This window comes from Mixophyes fleayi, chromosome 4 (genome assembly GCF_038048845.1).
Source record: "Mixophyes fleayi isolate aMixFle1 chromosome 4, aMixFle1.hap1, whole genome shotgun sequence".
NCBI classification, from domain to species: domain Eukaryota; kingdom Metazoa; phylum Chordata; class Amphibia; order Anura; family Limnodynastidae; genus Mixophyes; species Mixophyes fleayi.
The window spans coordinates 159,202,158-159,229,265 of NC_134405.1; the positions used below are offsets into that span (position 1 = coordinate 159,202,158).

At 36.9% G+C, this 27,108-nt stretch overlaps 1 protein-coding gene across 1 annotated transcript in view; it reads left to right on the forward strand.

Annotated features, from left to right (window-relative positions):
• The window catches only part of SEMA3E (semaphorin 3E), a 111,997-nt gene that overhangs the window by 61,147 nt on the left and 23,742 nt on the right, over positions 1-27,108 (forward strand). The window contains exons 2-5 of the mRNA XM_075208695.1: positions 9,055-9,215; positions 17,636-17,695; positions 17,917-18,036; positions 24,275-24,368. Of these exons, the coding sequence (XP_075064796.1) occupies positions 9,055-9,215; positions 17,636-17,695; positions 17,917-18,036; positions 24,275-24,368 (435 nt within the window). The remainder of the gene's footprint in view (positions 1-9,054; positions 9,216-17,635; positions 17,696-17,916; positions 18,037-24,274; positions 24,369-27,108) is intronic.

A 27,108-nucleotide genomic window follows, 5' to 3' on the forward strand; every position in this document is an offset into this window, starting at 1 on the left:
GATATCCTTCACAATTGAAATATAATGATCAATTAGTACAGCATTCTGTTTAATTCAAGTAATTTGAGATGTAATATACAGCTCCATTGTAACAGTGTAATTGAGTCAAATGGAAATCACACTTATATTATTTAATGTATTCAAGAGAACTTTTTTTTCTAAAAGTTCAAACAGAAAATGGATCCATCTTTTGACCTGAAAGGCACATGGAAATTGTAGCTCAAGGTATTAACCCTGCCAATCCATCTAACCGACATGTGATTAAGCTTTCTTTATAATGACATGTGGAAAGAATTTCATTAAAACACAAATGTGTCACTGACCAGTCACTCAAATACTGCACAGTATAAATTTACAATAATATTAACGGAGATTGAAATATTAAAGTATGTAGCACAGCCAGTAAAGCTTGTTTTGCTTGGGCGCAGCTATTTAATGAACATGCTCAACAATTCTTGCAGTTCATACCATTGTTTTTCAGGACACTTTGGTACCTAAAACTAAAATGCTAATTTCAGATGAAGCAGTGAAGAGAAAAGCAAATCCATGGCTTAGAATAAATCTACTTCTGAATTAATCTGCACTTAGCAGCAGTAATAATTGCAGTAATGCTGGTCTGTGTCTGTGGGAACTCCCTAAATTCGTTCTTAACAGAAGGAATGCACAGCGGATTGTTCTAGATAATTTCTCTTTTTCTGAGAAGCAATTGGGGTCAATTACATCTACATTTATCATCACAAAAGCATGCCTTGTTTTCAGCAGTTGTTTTTGAAACCCCATCACACAATTAGGTTCTCACCACAAGGAGCAATAATTTTTGTACTTAATTGGTTTTATATGCTGCTTGTAATGTATGTGGTTTGAGGTTTCACTGCACACAGAGAGCAAAAGAACAAAAATCAGGTGAAAGCACTGCCTAATTCACAATTGGACTTGGAGGCAATTCAAGACAGTAAAGAAACCTTTGCATAAATAAGAAATGACTCATCTCCACATCCTGGCACCTCGTCCGCCTTAATTGTACCTGTCTCTTTTGATGAACTGCTCATCAGTCCCTGACTGAAGTATAAGTTGATTTAGGAAAGTACAGAAACGTCAGTACCGATTTCAAGAGTTGTATTTGTGCAGGTGGCATAAAAATGTTGTGAAAATATACAAAAGTAGGGAATATCTTCGGTTACCTAATATCAAGACCTGCTCTATCCAGTTGTAAGTAACTTCCAGTCTACTCACATATGACAAGTTTCATGATGTCCTCCATGACTTAAATTGTTTTAACTTACAGTATAGGGTCCATTATCCCACATATAAATGCATAAACATCAGTAATTTGTGTAATGTGCAAATCCTCATATTTAGGCATGCTTCAGTTATAGTAACTTATATGTATTAATATTAAACTCTTTAAAATTGCATATCAAGATTATCATTTGGTTGACATTTTGGTTAAAAGTGATGCACAATTTTTTCTTTTCTATATATAGCATCTGAGAAAACTGAACACACACAAAGTTCTTACATGATCACAATCGATCCACCTATCATTCACACCAAATCCCAAGCATAACTTGCCACGTACCAGGTCTAAGGGACAGACAACAACAATTATTCGGCTAAAGTACAGGGAAGAAGGAAAGAAGGAGAGAATTAGTATCCAAGGTGATGGGCAAGAGTACAGACACTGCACTCTACTCTTGTAACTGACAGCTGGGCCTGGGCGCGGGGTTGCAGATATTTGCATCAGGGAAGACTCCTGCACCAATATCTTACTCACTGATTTACTGGTGAGGGCCTCACCAAGAGAAAAACAAAAAAACAAACAGAGGACTTTCACCGTGTAGTCATTGCCTCCTCTTGATGGTCACCTGAGATTCCCAGGAATGGCGTCTAGGAAAGGAGCGACATACAAGAACCCTCCCACAGAGCTGTCTACTGTGCTAGTATATACCACAATTCTAGTGCTAAATAAAACAACAACAACAGCAGCACCCTGGTCCTAACAACACTGTATATGACCGTAAGCTGCTCTACATTAACTTCTATCACTGGGTGTAGTGTAGTAACCTATCTAATTCACCCACAATACCATACAGCCAAACCGCAGACTAACAAATTAAAAAATAATATACCAAAAGCCTACCTTTAATGGGGGCATGACTCATAAGGGCAAGGACACAATAATGGTGTTAATCAAAGCAAGGTCTCTAGTAGACCACTACAAAAAAGCCACCAGGGATTTAGCAGGCAAATGGGAACCAGACTAATGGGAACCAGTATGTGGTCTCTTAGTAACAAGGGCTAGTCTCCTACTGATGCCAGCGCCGGAGTTTTCCCCACAGGCCTAGTTCCTGAAATTGTATTTTCCAAAGGTTATGGCTGATTCTACTATACCTCACAGACTATTGCTCTATAAATGTGCCCACAAACTTCTAAACCTGAAACTGATGCTAATCCTAATTTAGACTGTGCCTCAAATGATAATGAATATGGGTCAGTATGGGTCAATACACTAATGCATCCCATGTGCCTTGTGCTCGAACAATGGCTGCACAGACCTAGAACCCGAATTTTTGCCCTCAGGCCTTGTGCCCGAAAAATGTGTCTCAGGGATTGGAGGAAAGTACCATACTTACCTGCTCTGCACATGAAACAGACCATCTCTGTGCTGTTTTCGTCTTCTCCAATTCATCCTGCCAGCGGCACCTCTTCTCCTGTTGAGTGCTTTACTTGATTGAAGAGGCCTCTTTCTCTTCAATCCACGCTGGGCTCCTGTTGCCTGAAGGGAGATATTGCTTCTCTTCTTCCATCATCTCTCTCCTGTTCTCTTTGCACTCTTGCCCCTCTTTTGTTTTCCTGCTTGGGCTTCCGGTACCATTCTGATCAGACCAGTGCAGTAGGTGAGGCTTTGAGATGTAACAAGCAGTGACTAGCTTGCCACGCCACCAAGTTCAAATGACCGGAGGTGATCCCTGAGTGGCTTACAGTCCTAGCCATTGATTGACTGACATTGAACCTGTTCAAATTTGCTGACACCAATGCCAGGGAGCACTGTCAGAAGTGCGAACTTACCTCAGCTGGATCCTCTTCTTCTCTTTGCCCTCTTTGCGTCCTCCCTTTCAAGGGGACTCTATTCTACACCTATCTCATGCCCGCCTCTGTGTCTTCCATTTTTAGTGTATGGGAATTGAACATCATGTAACCAATCAGATCATCAGAATATTCACAGGAGCACTACATTTTTCAGTATATGAGTGTGCTGGGAAACTGTTACATGTCTATTTTACAGGTGCAGTGTCTTTGGTCTTCACGCTTTCTGTGGCTTGTGATTTTATTCCTTAGATCATGTTTGGATTTGTTTTGACATGTTTAACTAGTAGTATTGCTCTGTCTACGGTCCTCTGATCCTGTCCATTGAGTATCTTTCATATTCCCAGTGGTTCCTATTAATCTGTTACAAAGCGTCATAACACTTAGAGTAGTTCACATGAGAGGTTAAACTCACTGTCACATCGGTGCTGCAAATGGAAATGAAACAAAAGGGACATAGAATAGAAAATGCTATGTTTACGCAAGCATATGTGACAATGCAGCAATGAGCAAAGAAAACATCTGCTTACATGGAGATGAAGAACCACTGTGAATAAACTCATAGACTAAGCTTTTTATTCATCAGTAAATTAAACAAGCAGACACTTAAAAAGTTAATTGAAAAACACAGCTCAGACAACTCAAAGTACTGTTAGGAAAGTGCAGGGACATCAGCATTGCTTTCAAGTGTCATGTATGCACAGGTGGGTTATAAATATTTTCCAATGTGAAAATCCCCAAATAGTAGGGAACATATTTAAGTTTGTTCAATATCAACCCTATGTAACTCATTTTGATATCACAGGTGCATATCTCATTTTTGTATACAATTGACAATAGATCAATGTACGTATCCCTGATTTTAAATTTTTAACCTAGTCCTTCTATTAAGCAATCAATCAACTATGATTTTTAATGAGACTGGTTTAAAATATGTACTGTAAGTAATAGAAAATCTACAAAATAAATAAATTATGAAGACATACAGGCAAATATTCAGGCAAGCAAATAAAAAAAAACACTATTACACACATTTAAATATAAATTTTATTTTGGGCCACAAAATTTGTACTGTAAATGTGGAAGTCCTGAATGAACAAGATGGAAATGCACTGATTAGTCTTGCTTGCTAAATTTCCGTAATAAGCATGCACAGGTTTCCGAATAGGGAGAGAGGAGAGGAACAAAAGTGTAATAGGAGTCTAGCACCAAGAAACACAGAAGGAACCAGAGAGATAAGACTAGGAGCCTTTAGAGTGAGGATCCTGATTTTATATCCGCCCCAGGGTGGGGACAATATTATGGACATCTATCAACCTATTACACACACATGAATATGATTTTTCAATATGTATGTTTGAATAATAAATTATTTTGTGAAATTAACATAGGGAAGAATCATAGAAAAGTATCTTGCCCTATATCGTCTTACATAATAGTTATAAATGAAAACAATGTATAATTTGCTTGGGTAATCTAAGAATTTTGAAAAGTTCCTCCCAGGAAATCCAACTTTGTGCAGAAATCACAAAGATCGTCCAATCAGGAAGGGATGAACATCCTTCAGCTTTGTCTGTCTCAAATGTTTATAGTAATTAATACATTTTAGGCGGGGGATACATCTATGATTCGTGCCCTGGACCCTAGTAAAGTAAAAAAAAATCCCTGCTTGAAGTGCTTAAACTCACTTTAAGGCTTAAACCTTTTTAAAAAACCTGGTCTTGCTATCATTCTCTACAAGGCAGCTGCTGTGTATGGAAGTATGACTGGAACAGTGACAAATGTGCTGTAATATAAAACTTTTAATAGATTTTGTTGCTAAGATACCATGGTTAAAATACATTGAAAACTAATGAGTTTGTTGGAAAAAGGCAAATTGAATCATAATGGGCTACCTTTATATTCTGACTGCTCTATACATTAGGACACAAATTATCATATTCAGAAGTTAAAGGTCCATTAAAAATAAAGTAAAATACAGGCTTTATATGAAATACTTACCAGTAACATTCATAAAAACAGAATTGAAGATATTTAAGATAAACTGTGATATTTCTTCTCATAGAGGACTTTCTGCTCCTGCTTGAGGACATTGCTGTAGGACAATGGAAAAAACACAGCATCGCCATGGCCCATAGCAACATTTGGGGAGGACCCAGTTACACTGGTTCATCATTCTGGAGACCCCTGCTCTGCTGCCATATGGGGCCTCACTGCACATGCTCACCCTCCCCCCAGAAAAAATCTGAACGGGGAACTTGGGAGGGTAGCCCCGCATTGGCGGTCCCCTTCACCTCTAGGCCCTGTAGCAGCCACATCCCATGCAGTAGCGGTAGTTCCACTACTGTGTGGGGAATATTAGATTTTTGCTCCGGGCCATGGGGAGGATCACCTTTCCCTATGTGGTAGTACAGCTTTAATCCATGTTCGCCCACTTTTAAAACCTCCCCTCATGTGACAAGTGCAGGAGGGGGCATGGTGATACCATTGGCCCCACCCCCTGCTGTTAGGCTTGAAGACGCACATTGCATCCTTAAGCCCTGCCTCCACTAAGACTTAGTAGGAAGCCTAGTCTTCCGGGAGTCAGAAATTCAGGAACCTCCCGGCAATTCCAGGAGAGTAGCCAAGTATGCTTTAATCAAATACGTATACAGTGTAAAATATAAATAGATTTGGAATATGTAGCACATTCTTATCATTTAATGTTTCTTGTATAGACATAGTAAAATTGTAATTTGCACGTATTTTGAACATTAAATTCTGCTCACAGTGATCTTGCTTTATTTAAATAATTTAAATAATTTTTCGAAAAATCAAAGATAATTTTTCTGTCAGTTTGAAATATTAAATTGCAAGGTATCCAATACATCCAGGTCTTTGAGAGAAGATGGGATGGTACAAAGTACCTAGGCCTGGGATTCCCAATGGTGATTAGGTGGAGATGGTTGGGACTCCTGTATTATCTGCTGCACCATCAGAACCATCCTGTGTGCAGGGGAGAAGAAATAGCTTTCTATTGGTCCACACGGTCACATCATACCCCTATACTGCATGTGCAGCATTTGCCTTTACATAAGATACAGCTGACCAATTTGCAATATGTGGCACTTAACCTTGTGTATAATTCTCCCATTGTCCCATAGACTGTAAGCTTGCGAGCAGGTCCCTGCTTACCACTCTGTCTGTCTGTATTAGCCACTATTGATTTTATACTCTTTTTTCCACGTTCCAAAAACATACTAGTAGGGTAATTGGCTGCTAATTAATTGTCCTTAGTCTCTCTTGATCTGTGTGTGTGGGTTAGGGAATTTAAACTGTAAGCACCAATGGGACAGGGACTGATGTGAGTGCGTTCTCCGTACAGCGCTGCGGAATTAGTGGCACTATATAAACAAAATGGTGATGATTAGGATGATGATGAGCTGCATGGGAGCTCAGGAATCCTCTCTGCAGCCCTGGACATAATGCAGCATAGCATGTAAAAGGAACTCAGTTTAGCAAAGAGAGACACTGGAAACAATATTGTGGAAAACAGCAAGTTTTTGAAATACATCAAGAGAAAAAAACTGAAAAATAATAGTATTGGGTCACTAGAAGATAAATGATGGATGTTTATTATTGGATATAAAACAAAAGCGGACCTTTAACATACATTCAAGATGAGGGGAAAATACTGGAAAATATGTTGGGTGACATATACTCAAACAGAACAATAAACAGTACTGTCAAACACAGAAGGAAGTGCAGTTACATCTAAGCAAGATTAAAATTGATAAAGCTCCTGTCCCAGGTGGCATTCACTTGTATCACATAGATTTGCCACGCAGAGAAGAAAAATTTAGATAATAAACATTTTCAGAATGAGGATGGCAAAAGTACTAAACGTTTTCAGGGTCTATTTCACCTCCTTCATGCAAAGCAGCCTGATACATTGTACAATTGGCAAATGAAAGATGGTAAGGGATTTAAAACATATCAGTAGATTGTAAGGTAACTAGCAGCTGCTACAAGCAGGGCCGTCTCTTCCATTGGGCACAATGGGCAGGTGCCCGGGGGCCCTGCGGGCAAGGGGGCCCGTCCGAGGCAGCGCTGAAAAAAAAATCCTGCAAAAAAAAAAAAATCCTGCAAAAAAAAAAAAAAAGAAGAAAATACTTACCTTGCAGTCATGTCAGCTGGCGATCCGGCTCCCTCCCTGATCCCCTCTTCCGTGCTGTGCTCGCAGTGAAGATTCACTGCAAGCACTGCACGGAGGAGCGTGAGACCAGAGAGACTCATGCATATATATTTTTTTTACACACACACAGACACTATATAAATATATATATATATATATATATATATATATATATATATATATATATATATATATATCTATCTCATCAATATATACAAAGGTAGGAGGAATAGTGGCGCCAAATAGAGCAGTATTAGCTGGTTTAAATCACCCAGACAGTCAATAAGTACTGTAGTATAACGGAAATGCAGACTTAAATATATGTCTAGCTGGTAAGATCAATATCGTCCAGTTTCCAATAGATTCCAACCATATACCGAAACCGAGACAGAGAAAAGCAAAAGAAAGAATGTCAAATGCACACGTGAAATATAATAAAAAGTAATAGGTGGCAGCGTACCAAACAGGTACTGGGCAGAGTTATACACTGACCTATATATTTCTTGAAGGAGAAGTGACAGTTGGGAGTGGTTGGTGGTTGCCGGGGGTGACAGTGGGGAGTTTTTAACACCTTAAGTAGCTTGATGAAGGATGTGGCGATGAAGATGAAGGATGAGGTGATGGAGAAAAGTGATGAGGTGGTGACATGTGGACAAAACCACTTTAAAAAAAAGCGCTTGCGTCGGGAAGTAACGCTCTTCCCCTGAGGAGGCCTGGGCTAGGCCCAAATGCATGACAAGAACCTTTTTAACACCTTAAGTAGCTTGATTTGACTAGAATGCATGAGTATCATGCACGGGATAACTTGTATATATATATATATATATATATATATATATATATATATATATATAGTGTGTGTGTAAAAAAATAATATATATATTTAGGGGCCCCGTTGCACTGCATTGCCCGGGGGCCCATAATGTAGTTAAGGTGGCCCTGGCTGCAAGTCCCAATAAAAATATTGCATGCATAAAATAAGGACAGATGCATGAGAAGCAACCATAATTTGACCATTGTACAAGGCACTGCTTAAACTACTTGTAAATATTTGGTAAAGTCTTAGGGACCTGCTTTATAAGGAGGACATAAAAGAACTTGAGACAGTTCAGAGGCAGGTGACCTTAATACTAAAGGAAAATAGAGGGATTTGATTATATAGAGTGGCTTACCTAATTGGGTGTGTTAACTTTCAGTGAAAAGGTTCCTTAGCAGTGAAATCATTACTACGTCTTGCTCTGTACTGTTTAGAAATTGCTGTTAATTTAATTTAAAAATGTGCACTGTTTAAATTTATCATGTACCACAATAAAATACATGTTTTAGACTTTTTTTGGTTTAAAATCTGGTTCAGATGCCCACGGCATACTGCATTCCTCTACAGGGGGAATGTGGCTGCTGTTCTATGAGACTATTAACAATTCATCTTTTGTTTGCCTTCTGTTTTAAACACATTGTTTTGTCAGTCCCATCTACTTTTCATATTAAATAGATTTTCACACTTGCTGTATGATCATTAGATTTGATACAATAGTAGCATTTTACCCTAGGTCCTTGAATATATTGACATAGCTTACTGAAATAAATATAATACAGTAATGTAACTTAATTCTGCCTCAAAACAAATCCCCAAAGTCCCAAATTTGCAGTCTATATCCACTTCAATGTATACCATACACCAGTATTATATGTATATATATATATATATATATATATATATATATATATATATATATATATAGTTAAAATGTTGAATTATTTATATTAATTTGACTTAATGATTTTTATTTCAGAACTGCAGGATTTAAACAGAACGTCAGTCTTCCAGAGTTCGTTTGCAACTTCTGACCTATATACCATGTATTTGGATGAGTATCAAGAAAGATTGTTCGTCGGAGGCAGAGATCATGTGTATTCACTTAGCTTGGAAAACATCAGTGAGAAATACAAAGAGGTAACATTCAAATCAGTAAAAGCAAAGTTGTGTTTTTAATTACATTTCAGTCTCATTCTTCTTGTCTAAATGTATTGGGTTATGTTACAAATAAGTTTAAATATAAAAAGCAAAATATCTGTTATCGAGCATACTCCCTGCTACTTCTTGTCGATGTGCATTTTCCAAATGATGTCTTACCATATATTACTCAGGAAATAGTGCTTGCATAATGAGTTCTGCATATTGTGCTTAGTTCTACATAATTGTTCTTCTTACCAAAGACTGATATTATTATGCCCCTCTAAGGCTAAAGTGTAAGTAGATGACATTCTCAGAAATGAGTTGCTGTTGGCCATATGAGCTAGCTTTTCTCTCACTTTATAATATGTTTCCACATACAATAAGTAAGTGCTTGTGTCTCATAACATGCATTTTATTTTTACATGGGAGTTAACTAAGTTAGCCAAACCTGCTATATTCATAACTCTTGCAGAAATTAGAAATAGATGACAGATTTACTGCTTGTTGAAAAGGAACCTGAGCGTGTCAACCAGAATTGCATCAGTATAAGCGCGTGCTTGATTCACTTAAGATTTCTTTTGTGATAATCACCTTTCCCACTAAATGTTGCTCTTGAGGTTTAAGTTGGTGAAGTAAGAAAAATATGTCTTTGCAACTTAATCTTAGATGATCTATGGAGCTTCAACCACCAGTGAATCACTGAGTAACAATAAATCCCCATATGACAACTAATATTAAGAGTATCTAAAGTTTTTTTTTCTAACAATATTACATCTCACAAAACTCAAGCATGAAAATAAATGTTAGTTTTAACTGACTGCTTGATTATTTTAATTTTTTTAAAGACAAATTTATTGAGTGACAGTACAGATCATATATCAAATGACATGAAGCAAATATGAATCAAGATTTCCAAACACTATCAAGTCAGAACATCTGAGGACTGTTATATTTTTCAGTAGCAAGAGTTAAATTGGGCAGTATGGGGGTGGGAATGAGGGACAGCTCATATGCAGATCAAGGTGGGAACACGTAAGCAGGTTTTAAATGAGTTGCTAATGATACATGCCATCTTATAAATATCCCAGACTATGTTTATCACTGCTGTAAGTGACAGGGGATCGGGAGCTCTCCATGCTGCAGCAATTTAGAAGGTTGAAGCACTGCAGATATGTCAAATTAGTTTATTAAGGTACTTATGGGTTCCTGGAATCAGTAGGAGAAAAAAGAGTTCTAGTGAGAAAGGAATGCTGATGTCAGTGAGAACTAGTACTAGCTCCTTGACCTCATTCTAAAATGTCACTCTCTTGGTACAACTCTACCTGGTGTGAGCCAAAGTACCCATCTGGGAGCACTGGCTTCAATATAGATGTGAAGATGATGCGCGAAGACACATATCCAGGAGGAAAGTACCACCTATAATACAATTTATAAGTGGGCTCTTTAATTCAGACACATATTGAAGTCTTAGATAGATTTTGACGTATCACAAACCTCATGACTGCCATCTCTTGCTTCCACTTAGAGTGTACTTCTTAAGGGAGGTGGAACAATCAATATTTTGTGCATGGTGGAGATAAACCTTTGGCTGTTGAATGGAACACACACAACGACTCTGGTTTAGAGCGCGCACAACTCTGATCATGTGGATATTGGAAGCGATGGAAGTGTTGTATCTGTAGCTATTAAGTGTTTGCCTCTGAAGGGTAATCTACATTGCAGGTCTAAGAATTCAGGAAAAGACTAATAATTTAATAAGGCCCTGCACCCAAATTAGAAGGCTTTCATGTTCCTGGCAAAAATTGTGGGTTGTTCCATAAGGGTTACAGCTCAGTCGATGCGGAAATTAGATGGAAAGATGATGTTGCCTGGTCCCAATGGTAGAACACAATGGTATTCTGGAACGTTGCCTGTAGATTTTGGAATCCATCGGTAGGCAGCGTTCATGAACGTTTGCAATATATCTGCTTCCATGTCGGCCCATAGTTTGGTCCCTAAGGGTGCGTGTGCATTGATAGAGGTGGGCTCTCATATAGTATTTTTTAAGGTCAGGAAACCCAAGATTGCTTGATTGAATAATTAAAACACAATTATTGTCTTGTACAACAGTACAACAGTTTATCCATTTTGCATACCCTACATAACCTAGTTGTCTAGTGAAGCATATAGAATACAGGTACTGGTTAATAATAATATCACATATATTACCTATGCATACAACCCAAGCTTTTTGTGGTGCTATATGAAACTAATATAAAATAGACACCCTAAATTTATACCTAAACTTCTGCAGCAGCGAAAGGGGAAGGTGCAACTAGGTAGGTATTTTCCAATTTGCAGGAAGGCTCTTCTCAGCAAACATTAAAAAACATTCAAACATTCAAGCACACAAAAGTGCAGCATGTAATTATTTTTGATGTCTCCTCAACCTCATTAGTAATTTAAATTAATATTGGCGGTTCTACAGATGTGGAAGCAGGTTGGACTTTATAGAGATATTTACACTCTTTCCACCCAAAGCACTTCAGGTGGATTTGCAAATGTTTAGGTGTTTCTAGGACCCGAAAATGGATGTGCAACTTAAAATGTGCTAGTTTCTAAATGACCCTTAACGGTGACTAATTTTGCCAAATTTTACCAAACAGTTGAGCTATTTAAATGCCTGCAGAAACAATGTGACACTTGAACCACAACATTATGTTTTAGTTTATTTTTTGGTTAAGTTTCCAAACACTAAGTGGGCAATATATTGGTATGGGCATGGTTTCAGAATAAATCATAACAGTCCTAAAACATGTGCTCACACAGGATGGGCAGTCATCCATTAATGTATGTAAGAATGAGGAAATATAAGAAACAGATGGTCTCAGGTTTTTCGTATAAGTAGTGTATACCTGTCAATTAATCCTTGTACACTGAATGTCATGAAACAAAGTGGCCTTAATCATCACATTAAGGTTGTATTTGGAATGAATTGTTTAATTGCTCAATGTAGTTCTGCACAACGTCTGTGCTTAGAACGTCCACAATGTACAACTTACTGGACCATGGGTTTGTATACATGAAATGATAGTTTTTTTCCTATATCATGCAGAGTGTCATTGCTGTATAGAGCATAACAGAAAATACATATTTTAGTTTTACACACGGCAGTCAATATGTTTTAAGACAAGGATACCATTTTCATTATTCTCTAAATAGTCAACTGTCTCTTTCTGCTGAACTAAATGCTTTGTTCAATTGAAAGTACCTTACATTGTGAGGATAAAGGTTTGGCTGTTTGTCAAGAAAGATCATTTTTAATATACAGATATATGGATATATACCTTAAAACATTATAATGTTCAAATTTAAAACAGATTATGTTTAACAGACCCTGAGACTGATTAATCATACTTTGCTGGCATTCAGTTAAAAGCTTAGTTTTGGTATTGTGTTTAGGGTCTACCCTCGTGAGTATACATTTCACTATTTTGTAGTCTCACTTATTAACTGTCTATCAAATTTAAATAATGGTTTCACAGACACAAGAGATTACTACATCACACACACATGAAAGTTCAATGCAATAGAGGTAAATACCAGTTATATGCCAGCTGCGGCAGTAATGCCCAATAATATACCAGCAGTAATAGTTATATGCCAGCAACAATTTGCAGCAATAAGTCATCAGCAATGTCCAGTAATATGTCTTTTGTATTAGTTATATCATCATCATCATCATCATTTATTTATATAGCGCCACTAATTCCGCAGCGCTGTACAGAGAACTCCCTCACATCAGTCCCTGCCCCATTGGGGCTTACAGTCTAAATTCCCTAACACACACACACACACACACACACACACACACAGACAGACAGAGAGGGAGACAGACAGACGGAGAGGGAATCAGAGAGGGAGAGACTTGGGTGAATTTTGATAGCAGCCAATTAACCTACCAGTATGTTTTTTTTTGAGTTATATATAGTATTTGTGCCCCTCATACTACTATGGAAGCAGTACTTGTCAAGTAATATACTAGTGATGATGCTCAATAATATGCCAGCAGTACTTGTTATTTTCCTACAGTACTACAATAATACACCAGTAGTAATGCCCAGCAGCCTTACAGTAGTAGTAGTATCATGCCCCTAGTTGTTGCATAGTAATATACCATCAATACCCCTCAATTTGCCAACAATGGTACTTATATGTCATCAATTATATAATAATATTCCAGTAATAATACCAAGTAATAACCAGCAGTTGCACTATAATAATCCATTAGTAAGGCCTACCAATATGTCCTCAGTATTAGTAATGCCGGTAATAGTCACCTAGTAATGTGCCTTAAGTTATACAAAGTGCTATGTCAGCTGCATTGATCATTTGCAAGTATTAGTTGCCCAGTGGTATTTTTTTTTTTTTAACGGCCAATAAAAAGCCTGTAGTAGTAGTCACATGACAGTAATATCTACCCAGTACTGTGCCAGTGAGACAGACCAGTAACATACCAATAGTAGAGGTTATATGCTGTCACTAACACTCATTAACAGATAAGCAGCACTTGTCCATTAATATTCCAGCAGCAATGCCACCTAACATGTGAGTACTTGCACAGCACCACTTGCACACTAATATGTCATAAGTAAAGTCGGGCCTCACCCCTCATCTCTTTTTGTGTCATGGGCCTGATCCTGTGACCTCCTCCCATTTTACATTATGTCCCTGCGTTTCCTGTCCTGCTGTGCTGCCCCACTGGTGATAAATGACATAAGGTTGTGTGCTATTTATTCTATTTACTTACATTTTTCATACTGCCACTTCTAAATTTTCACTTTGGATACTGGTTGCACACCATCAGCTACTAACTGATTTAACACCTCAAACTGATCCTTATTCTCTGTATTTAGCGCAAATAAACACATCTTAAGGTCATTTCTACCAAGTGCTTTATTTTTGTATTTAAAGCCTTTCTGCTCACATACTTTACCATTTTTTATTTTTGCTACACTAAACTGGCATATTGCTAGCAACCCTTGAGGTCTTTAAAATTAGTTTAAAAAAACCCTGTGATACCATATTGTGGCCTCTGCCTAACTAGCTAGCTCCCTAATGTCATAATGTAAATGCATGTACTGATTGCTAGGGGAATATAAATTCCAAGAGGCCTTAATTTGAAGGGATTATAGAACTGTATTGTTTCCAGGAATATCACACACAATCTGGACTACATAAATATAGTTTATGTTCTTTCTCTTGAAATATGCAGTGATTCCCCCATGCTTACTATACAAATGTGTTCCTCTTGGCATGTAGATATTATTTCAAATATGTAATAAGTGCTAAAAATTTAATGTTATTGACATCAATTAATATTAATCTTAATGGTCTACAGAGTAACACACAGTTGTTGTTCAGTGTAACTCTGCACAATGAGTTTATTTATTTTAAAGTTGCCCTATTCCATCTTCTCCAATACCCAATCACTCAACTTACAAATAAAAGACCATAGCACCTGGAAAATTACAAATTAACCAATTTATCTCATCAAACACTAATATTTTGCTATTTATATGTTTCAGTGCACTGTTTACATGGTAAATACTCTACTTGCAAATATCTATCTATCTATCTATCTATCTATCTATCTATCTATCTATCTATCTATCTCTCTATCTATCTATATATATATATATATATATATATATATATATATCATGACATTTTAGATAAAAAATAAAAGAATCCCACTTATGTTAGGATATGTGTCAATTTTTTAAATAGTTGCATTCCTGAAAAATAGGGGTTTGCTTTATTGTTTAAGATGTGAAATGTTTGCTTCATTTTGACATAACAATTTGTCACTATTTTCACAAAAGTTTGTTACCAGTATCAGGTTTCCACATTTATTTGTAGTAAATATAAACAGCTTTCAATGAAAAGAAAAACTGCAACTAATTAAGGAGAAATGTTATATCAGCTCAAATCAAGGGAGACTAGTTGAGTCTAATGCAGGAGTTCCTTGAATTTAACCATCATTTGATTACTTTGCTACTTGTTTTACAAAAAATAAATAAGAATTTGATTTATTTTGCTATATTTGCACCAGATTTTTCTCACTAATTTTGTAATGATTTCCAGCATCATAAACATGCTGTACTAGGCAAAGCAGACTGGCAGAGAGAAGCACAATCACTATATGTTTTGACATTATATATAGTATTATATATCCTGTCCTCAGAACACAGTTCATCCCAAATTAGTGGGAGGAATTTCCAACTGCAATGCACAGAAATGGTTAAATCTTTTTGCTAATGGCTGTTAACATTATTTATTCTTGCTATATAAAATAAGAATCTTCATCTAAGCTAATTGGAAACTAAAACGTCTCAAACTATTCCAATATTTGCACATTTCGTTATCACAGTATACAAGTTGCGGCAAGACTCTTGATTGTTAGTAATAGCCCTAGGTTTGTGGAAAGGTCCCAAAGGCCTGGGCATAGAGCACAATATTATAAGGGCAGCAGGTTCATGCTGGTGATTAGTAATACAAGATCTTTATTTCTGTTGGCAGTAGGAGGATGAGCAATGCAACACTGTTATAATGTATATTATAAAGGTTGGGGAGGGCAGAGTAGAAACAACCTAAGTTGCAAAACAATGTAAACAGGTTTTGACTGTGAGCACATTATAATTATATCTATTATTATTATTATTTTTATTTTTGTGTTGTTGATATTGTAAGGTGCCTTAGTGTGAACAGTGGGGAAAAGAGGTCATATATAAAACAGGGACATACAAGGTAGCAGGAGCTTACAGTCTAATGGGAAAAGGGCACAACTGAGACAAGAAGAGCGAGAGGTGTGAAGAGAGTAGATATTTGGGCAGTTGTGCGAGTAGTATATGTGGGAGTAAGTTAAGCTTTTCAGAAAGCATTTAACTATTTGAAGGTTGTGAGAGATGTTTGTCGGGTATGGTAGGGAATTCCATAAGAAAGTAGTGGCATATGTACTGAAAACAAAGGGCACACTCTCTTGCATACTATATGGCATGTACAATTACTTTTCACACTAGCTTTAAACTTGTCTTTTAGCATGTATAGGTCCAGTTATTCTTGTGTTTTTGATTTATATTTGAATTCCAATGTCATGCGTATATTTTCAATTACTTTAGATATGGTCATGTATGCACGATCATATCTGTTTATCCTCTAAAAGTGTCAAATAAATGTATGGGTTATGTCTCTATTGAACATTCATAGCCTAAGGTTATGGTTGGATTTTTGGAGCCTGAATACTTACATAGCTTTATAAAAATCTACACATTGGACTTTGATGAGTATTCACACCATTTGTTTCTTATTTATGTTAATTATAAACTTTAGCTCCTATCATTGAGCCAATTTTGTTACAATATATTGTTGCAATAATGTATTTTTCTTCCCAATTCACAGTGTAATTGTGTGATAAGTGGGAGTTTGGAATCTCATTCATAGGGGAGAAATCAATTGGCCGCTTTACTTGTGAAAGTAACGCTGCCCATGTACTATTAGCGTTGCTACGGTAATAGTGCATATTATTACTGTTAGTATGGTAATTTCAATGCTGATATTTGCTCGCAGCTCTGAAAGCCACAAGCGGAAATCCACATTAAAATTACCGTACAAACAGTAATAGTGCGCAGTTACAATTGAATTTCCCCCATAGTTTATTGACGCACTATTATTTATCCTATGTTGTTCAAAGAAACTGTGTCTTTGCTGACCCATAAGACCCTACCCTTGTATGGACAGAATAACTGTTTACATTCCAGCAAAACTATTTATTAACATGTTACGGTTATAGATACACTTTCTTTTTAATGGTTTCAAAAGTTACTGGAATGGTTCTACTAATTATAAGGGAACAAGTAATTCCCACAAATGTAATCGGCTGTATGGAAGTTACGTTTTATGATAGATGACTCTGGCACTATGCCTTTACCAGTCCGGGTGTGGTTTGTGTTAGCATAATTTGGTTTGCCTGGAAGCTATGTAAAATAATAATATAACATAAATATCATGCATCTGTTTTTTAGCATTTAAACAAATATACAATTTTCTCACTATTGTCAGCCGATATCAACAGCCTAATAAAATGTGGTAAACATGTTGACTGCAAAAAAAGGAGATCCATTGTAAAACCAACTCATGTTACTGGTTTGTACAATATTTTCATACCAGTATATTTTAATATGCATTCAATTAAACCTCTGTAACTAATTTCCAAATTTACCTTTTCCATTTGTGCCTAGGTGATGTGTGTTTTTTTAGCTTTAGGCTGTGTGGATAGATCTTATTTCTATTGCTAATATTTTGATAATGATTTTGTCTTAACAATTAACCTTGAGCTCACTGCTAAGAATGACTTTTGTGTTATATCTTTTTGTTAGATAAATTGGCCCAGTACAGACCAACAAATTGACGACTGCTACAGAAAAGGGAACCAACCGGTAAATATATATTTGTTTGTTTATTTTAAGGGAGGTCCTATTAAATTATACAAGTAAATTACAGACATTTTTATTTACAGACATTAATATTTCTACATTATAGAAAACTCAATCTTATAATTCAGGATTCTTTGTCAATAGCTAGATAGTTGTGTGTATATGTTTACATGATTACAAGATGACTATTTATTTACACTTCATCATTTAAAATTTTTCCACAGAGAGAATGTGCAAATTTTATCCGCATTCTTCACCACTATAATAGAACTCATCTTTTGGCTTGTGGAACTGGAGCATTTGATCCGCTTTGCATTTTTATAAGAGTTGGATTTCGGTCACAGGTATGTTTTTTCTTTTCCCATGTGTAGGATGTTTGTTCCTTTTTTTATAATCCATTTATATGTCTGTAAAACTTTTGTACTTTTCTCTAAATGTCTTTCATTTATTTGTAATTTCTGAGCTCATCAAAGGCATCTGTTTAAACACTTATTTGTCTATTGTTACGGCTAAGTCCCAAACATGAACTCCTAGAACAGGCAGCAGAGGTCTTCACCTATAGCAGCCGTCTTTCTCGTAGAGCTTATTTTGCTCCGAGGTACTTGGATGCCTCCAGGTCTTAACTCTGAATAGTAGGAGCTTATGTTTGTAGACCGTAACAAGAGAGGCAGGAGGAGTACCAGGACTGGTGCAGGACTGGTGCAAGAATGATGGCGGGATCCAAGGCAGTTAGAGAAAAGGTCCGGAATACATAAAATACATTTTTACAGTTGCTCCTGATTGCAAACACATGTTATAGCATGCATACGAGACTGTCATCTATAGTAATCAGGACTTAGACTAGCCCTGTAGCTGGTGCAAGAGATACTGCAGTAAACAAGTAACTTTGAGATGCCCAAATCTTGATTTGGATGTGTCTGTGTGTGTTTGCGTTTGGCACGTCCTTACTGTACATTGACTACGAATTAATGCCCCTTCCCCTCCCTATTCCCTCCCAGAAATCATAGGCTGTAGTAAGTGTCCTTTGCATACGAAGATGAATTGACCATTGTTGCGTCTAGTTTCGTATGGTCCGGAACTGGGCTTGCGCATATGAAATTTGCGTGTGATACGCACAAAACCGGCAGATACGCTCCTTGATGAATCAGGTCCATAATGTTCATTGGCATTTGCACACAACCAAATACTCTATAATATATTTTCAGTTAAAATATATATATATATATATATATATATATATATATATATATATATATATATATATATATATATAAGGTAGGTAGTGGAGATTTGTCATTTGGTAACAATTGTCCTGTGGTTATATTACTTCCATATTTTGTGAATTCTTATAAGCTTTACTCTGCTATGGAGTGGAGAATTTATAAGTCAATGCTAAACTCTTTGCCCATTCTTTTGACTGTCAAATCTGTATGCCCTGTACTGTACTATGCAATGTAAAGGAGATCACCCTTTATTGTCCTGTTAACTCTCTGCGATAGCAAATATGCATTCTGTCTGCTACAAAATATACAATGTGTGTTTATGAATTAATAATAACCTTTGTCTGCATATAGTCTGTTTGCAAATATATGACTTACAATAAAACAAAAACTTCAAATTATCCTAACAATAATAATCTGATCCATTTTAAAAGGATGTGTACATTAAAAAAGTAAAATGCTAGGGTGAAATTCATTAGACTATAAAACCACAGTTCTTCAACGTGGCCTGGCCAAATTAAGAGGCTATCATCAATGTATCTGAACCATACATGACACATGACATGGAGGCATCAAGAACTCAATAGATGGCAGTATATTCATATCCCGCTACCCATGTACATGTTAGCACACCTAACTCAGTGGGAGATTTTTTGGTGCATAATTGAGAAGCGTCCAAGACATTTTTATTTTAAATGAATTAAGAAAAAGCTTTTATAGTGTTTTTTGTTTTATTTTTACAGTGTTTTGTGTTGGTCAGTGACAAGAATTCTCTAATAAATTAATTTGTATTCCATAAATAAAATGTTAAAAACGCCAAGATGGTAAAACTTTTTATAGCCATTGTATTTAGTAGCATTTGCAGAAGGACACATACAAACCAATACACTAAGATACACTAAAGTTAAAATAATAACCATAGCCAGTAAATTTTCATTTTAAACTAATAAACCACAATAAATAAAATGACCTACTTAGAATTAAGCTTGCTTAAAATTTGAAATACCATTATTATTACTGCCACATAGTTTGAAAATGCAACAGCAGGGTGTTACTTGAACATAATTCAAGAATTGCATCATCAAAGAATGTTTTGCTGCTTTTGGACATATTAGCAGCTGCCTAGGCAGGGAAATAGGAATGTTAGATATTATTTTAATTGGAGCCAAAACCCTTACTCAGCTTCAGACTTCAGATGTGTTTGCTGACTTACCTAATGTGTTTATACCGTGTTTAAATGGCTAAGTATTGAACAGTTTTCAGAAGACCTCTTAAACGTAGAGACATAAATGGCATTATGTAATTTTCATTAGCCTGAGGTAAAATAGTACGAGAAGCACCTGCAAAGCATTTCTAGACCATGACACTTGATGGATTTAACTAGAGAAAAAAATGTAAACAGATGATTTGAAAATGTCATGTTCACTATTATTTTGGAGCTAATAGTTTGCCACACTAATATTAGATGAATGCAAGATGTCAATCTCTTGTCTGTGCAGTAATATATTACAAGGAGCAAACACAGGATTTCTTGAGGGGGTTTCCAAATGCTTGGTTTCAGAAAAAAAAAGACAAAAAGCACTTGCTGCAATAATAATAAAAATATAAAAGTACAATGTATATAATGTAAGACCATATGTTAAATAAAAAAAATGAGGCATATATCTTGTGTATAAAAAAAATATGCATTCTAATTGCTCTGACTCAAGTAAATATTTCTGTGACCTAAATATTGCTTATATGCTATTATCATTGTGCAGTATTTTGAGGGGACACTGTTATTTTGCCAACATGCACATATATGTACGTCACAGACCACAAGCCCAGAAAGTGGTACATCAAGGGGTATATTTACTAAACTGCGGGTTTGAAAAAGTAGAGATGTTGCCTATAGCAACCAATCAAATTCTAGCTGTCATTTTGTAGAATGTACTTAATAAGTGATAGGTAGAATCTGATTTGGTTGCTATAGGCAACATCTCCACCTTTTCAAACCCACAGTTTAGTAAATATACCCCCAAGTGTCTACATAGCTGCACATAAAAAAGTGCTAGTGTAACAACCTGGGACGAAAAAATATATGAATTTGCATACAACAGAATAAACTGAGAATTGATATTTTTCTAATTCATAACCTGCCTTTACTGGGAATTGCATTTAGGCCATACTAAGCAAATGTATTGTTTCACTATTATTGAAATATATTTTATATATGGTACCTCTGAACTAGAGATGTTATTGAGTGGCTGTTTTTCATTTATTTTAATTTACTTATTGCTTTTTCATAGGATATGGCAATGTCAAAACATTTCAAATCCCTAAAGTTTTAACATTATCCAATAGATATTATCAAATATTTGTAATCCCTCTTCAGCTCAAATCATCAACATGTGCAAACTAATGGATACAACGCATGAGACGTAATGAGAAAACCTGATTTCAAAGTTTCCAGACTTTCCAGTCCGCAGTTGTTTTTGAATCATAAGTTGTTAAAATAATCATTTCGAATTAATATAACTTTTTTATAAATTCATTAGCACATGTTTTTAATTTAATTTGTGCAACATTATCAATTAACACTACTATGAGGGCGGTACACTACCAACCAATGTAACTTGGTTAGCTAATGAAGTATATATTCACGGGGAACAGGGGTTTTGTGTGTGTTTTTGTTTTTTCTGCTGTTTTTTGTCCATTTACTACTGATTTTACAAACATGGTGTAATCTGTTTGTTGATATACCTTGTTCACTTTTACGGTCGGTGTTATTGTTGAATTGTACTCTAGCAAATTTATAATACACCTCTGACTAAATTACACAAGAAATTAACGTAAATTGTTAGCAAAACCATATAGTTATTCAACTTTCTCAGAGAATGCCATTCATGCAATGATATAACATAACACCAGTAAGATAAACTACTGTGAGTGGTAGATTAATCTTACCCAGCACAACCTGTAGGTCTATATACACAGTCCCACAAAATATCTAGCAATTCAACAGTCCTACCAGCTTAAGCCAACTATGTTGTTTCAAATCCTTACTATACCATTTTGCTGCTTTTTTGTAATGTACTATATATCAATGCACATTACTGTTAGTGCAATTAGAAAAATATCATCACTGCAATTACCAGGTTTATAATTACTGGGGTAGGAGTGGTAACAGCTGCCACAGGACCCAGTTAATGCCCATTAGCTGCCAAGACATGTGTACCTGCTTCCTGTGTTACTCCAGGCCCTGCTCCACTCTGTGGTGTCCATGGTCAGCAGGGAACTGGATGAGTGATGATTTGTGACTACCAACACCTCAAGGGATTATATCTGCTCAGAAGGAAAGAGAATACTGTTTTTCCTTCCTGTCTGAGCCATACTTTCCTAGTTTTTTTTACCTCTCCTCCATGATATGCCACAGAGGATAGCCAAGGGACAACAAATGCAACAAGGCAATTCACATCTTTGTGCTGTGGGAGGTCAGGGCCATTTGCTTTTAATAGAGTCATCAAGGCACTTTAGAAGACAGTGAATCAGTATATGGGAGCGTGGCCTACACTACCGGTAGTCTGGGAGGACTCGACAGAACCTGTAAGTCCCCAGAACATTCCTGGAGAATAGGCAAGTATGCTGTAAGTAGAAAGGGAAGTACAGAGCACACATAGCTGCAGAAAGAGAGGAGGCAACCGGCTGGTTTGTTATGGTAGTGAGGGAATGAGGCCCCCAAACTTCTAGTTATGTCCATGACAATAACCCAACAACAACAATGGCAATGATTATATTACATTTAATTATGCAGTTCCCTGTGCATACATACAGATCAAGGGAAGTTGTATTGTGCAATTTCTTATTAAAAAATAAAACAAACAAATAAATAAATACATAATATAATTATCAAGGACACTGTTGATTGGACATGATTTAGTTTTTTGTGTGTTTTATAAAAATTATGCACCTTAATATAGTCTTGACTGAGGCTTAACTGACTGACTAGTTGGCTGGCTGGATTAGACTTATTTTGCATAAACAGAATGGCACATATAGTGTTAAGGCACAGTCAATATTATGTAAATCTCTATTTTTCACCTCTCAAAAATCACCAGATATTGCACGATCACTATCTATATACTTCAACAGTACAGTGGAAATTTGGTAAGGATTAATTCAGATCGATTTAGTAAACCGTCATTGACAATTGGAAAATAAACTAAAAAATAATGAAAACACCTGAAAATCAGTGAGATGGATGAGGACAAAAATCAATAACACATTTCATGCGTATACAGAGCTTTCCCTTTTGTTTCAATGGCCTTTCAGTATAATGGGTTTTACAGGCTATGCACAATAAGCGGAAACCCCATTGAAATAAATGTGCCATTGAAAGAATAGGACAGCTCAGTACATAAAAAAAATCCTAGTCAGCCTGAGGCTGAATTCCAGTAAAACTGGGAAACCACAAGCCAGGGGCCCCCTACTATAGTGAAAACCATCCCAAGGGAGACCAGTGGCTAGTTCCCATTTAAACCGGAGAACAATGAGTTTGGTGTCCGCCTGTTAGAGCAGAAAGCAGCCCCAGGCTAGAAAGGCTGGACAGATTATCTATAAGGGGGAAGAGCACAGCATGGTATCCCCTGCCATAGTGGAAACCGTGCCCAGCTAATCAGCAAAGGACTAGAGCCAAAAAGGGTAGAGGTCTGTAAAACAAACAATGTTGCCGTTCCCTCCTAGGGACTACAAGCCCACTGCTGAAAGTACTGTTGATATTCCTGGGCTTGGGTGCTGGGATGATGAAAAAGATTGTAACACCTGGAGTTGTAACTTTTCCACCTTATTTGTCCCGGAATAATTGAAAGTGGTCCTTAAAACCCCTGCCCATTATAAAAATACAGCATAAATAATGTAACATATAATTGTAAAATACAGTTTAATGAAATAAGCACTTCCTGAAAGCCTGTGTTAACCACTCTATTATTCTATTATTCTTTATTCCTTCTTTTCTATCATCGTAATCCAATGGGAAATATGTATTTTGCAATTACATCCCCCCCCCCACCCTTAACGCTGCAAACGCAACTTCCAGCGAAACCAGAAGGGGACTCTGACCATAATCACTACCTCCATTTTAGCACCTCTGGAGGTAGCTTGCATATCAAGACATTTTTGTGCAGATTTCTCTTTACAAGTAATAATTTTTTGCAAAAATTTTCAAAAAGGCTTACAAAACATTCACTTACAGAATTCTTTCCACAGTTGTTTTTAACAAGATTTGTGTGAAGCCTTTTAAAACTTGGAGAACATTATTCCACTTTTCTTTTTACTATTAGTTTATTTCTTTATACCATAAATGACATTTTGATTATACTTGCAGGAACATATTTTCCAACAAGAACACCAGCGAGTTGAGAGAGGACGTGGGAGATGTCCATTTGACCCAAACTCTTCAGTTACTTCTATATTAACAGGTAATTAATATTGTTTTTAGAAAATGAACATTAAGTTATTGCTTTGTCACTCCCTGTACTTTAGTTTACTCTGCCAGGTTATAATACACACTAGTGAGGTTGCAATATTTTATTTACAGTAGATTTATATTCTGGATAAGTTGATTTATGTAATACAGAAACAAACTTTTAAATATATATCATCCAAAAACAATTATTTATTTTGTAAAGTGCCTCGAGTTATTAGCATTACTATGACCTATTAGTTGGCTCACATGTCTATAGGTCTGCAGAACAATTCTTTGTTTCAGATTCCCCATGACACAATTCCTTACACTGCTTTAAGGAATTGGACTATTTACAGTTAGTAAATAGTCCAAAACTGGATGTATTTGGACAGTCCAAAAAGAGATATATGTGAATTTAATTTGACCCTGTACCTTCTGAGCATTGGTAGTTATATGGAAAGTCCCACACTATGGATATTACCCCTACCTCTTTGTGTGTATTTCAGCAGAGTAGATGAACAAAAACATATATACATACATGCAGTTAAGATAATGTGATATCACATACCATTTCCAAATAAAATTATACCCCCCCAGAAAAATGAAAAATGAATCAGCACTGGCAAACCTAGCCAATGTGCCCAACGTGCCTGGATATGGCCATTTACAACATTGTTCTCTTGGAAATAACTTTAGTTGCAATAATACAACACATGCACATAAACTCGTCATTCCGGTTACTTAAACAGTCACAATTCTGAACTCTGCATCCCACAAACAATGCTCTGTGGGTTTTCTTAAAAGGAAATTGTGATTCTAGTTCTAAAGGAAATGAATTACATATGATGATCATCTTGCTGTATCTGTTTAGTGTATTTTATTTTTAAATATTTATGATACATGAAAGTTTAGGCAAACAAATGTAACTTGCACTTCAAATCAATCAATACATAAACTTCATTTTAGAGAGAACAAGACAACAGCTTATAGCAGTGGTTCCCAAACTGTGTGCCCTGGCTCCCTTGGGTGCCGCGGAGATCTCACAGGGGTGCCGCGGCCAGGGCCGGTGGTAAGCAAGGCGAGGGACTACTTGGCAATTATTTTGGCTTAGGGGTGCCTTGACAAAATTATGGAGACCCTAAGGGTGCCTTGAACTGAGAAAGTTTGGGATCCACTGACGTATAGTATCAGCAGCCATATCCGTTCTTAGCGCAAGTGTTCCTCCTCTTCCCACAGTGCACTCTGACCTGTTGCTGTATCCTGCTGTATTGCAACATACCATTGCAAGCAGCTTTACATATAACACAGTATAACGTATTCCATGGAACGCTTTCAAAATAAGCTATGTAACACAAGTGGTAATTTCTTATCTTAAAACAGACAGAGCCAAGCAAGCACAAAATGTGCTTCTTGACTTTGACAAAACACACCTAATAGTGGTGAGTACAACATAAGATGCACTAAACAAAGCATTTTAAATGAAAATGTTATTTAATATGTTTAAAACTCTAACACTGTGAATTTGTTATAATTATGAGCACTGTATCAATTAACACTGTGTTTCTGATTCATTAAGCGGATGATTAAAATTAGCAAAGTACAACTAAGTATGGCATGCATTACAATGCTGTGTTTTATTTAGCTTTAGCAAAACACTCTACTCAAATTTGTCTCCCTTAGTGGTTTGTGTTTTGTGGGTTGGTGAATTGAAAGCAAAGTGTCACCGTTTTATTTCCATTAATTCTACTGTAATAGCAGCAGGGGGGAGGGCTGGCAAATTTTAGCCCGGGGGGCAAGACGTGATTAAGCAGCCTATTTTAAAGGAAAAAAATGCAGGTGGCCCAGTGAACCAGCCCAAGGTAGCCCATTATACCTTGCCCCCCTGCCCCTGAATAGCAGTAGCAGAGCTATCAGCTGGAAACCACGTAGCAGTAACTCATAATGTAACATGTTATTGTTTACTTTTAACATTATTATCACTTTTCTGATTACTTTACTGCCAAGCTTGTATATGTGAGCTGTAATGTGCTAATCTAAGTAACATGCTTGGAAATACATACAGAGACTTATGTAAAGTTGCATGCAAGAGTAAATTGCGTCCGGAAATAGGCACATTCAACATAGTATAATGATAGACGAATCTAAGCTGATCATCATCATTATCAATTCGTATCTTACACCCAGGCCCGGCGCTCCCATTAGGCAAGGTTAGGCAGTTGCCTAGGGCGCTGGGCTCTGGAGGGCGCCACAGAATGAAAATTACTTTAAAACTGTGCGGCGACCGCTGACCTTTCACGACCACCGCACAGCATTCATATAAAACCACTGGGAGGGGGGAAGAGGCTATTGCTCACCACCGCCCCCTCTCTGCTCTGTCTCCTCCCCTCCACTCACTGACTGTCAGCTGTGACATCATCATCACGGCCCGACAGTGTCAGTGAGTGGAGAGGAGCAGAGAAGCAGCGGTGTTGAGGCAAGGTAAGGAAAGACGGGGATGGGGGAGGAGGGAGGAGGGCGCTGATTTTCAAAGCGTTCCTGCGGCAGGGGGACGGACGGGGAACGGGGCGCTGACTTTTGCGCGGGGGGGGCGCCGATTTTGACAAAGTGCCTAGGGCGCCATGGACCCTAGCACTGGCCCTGCTTACACCAGTAGTATAGGCCTGTCAGCTTATGCATCCAGGTCTACATTAGTCCCATTTAGCTGAACACACTGTACTTCTCCTACACTTGCATACCTCTTGCCGTCCCCGAGC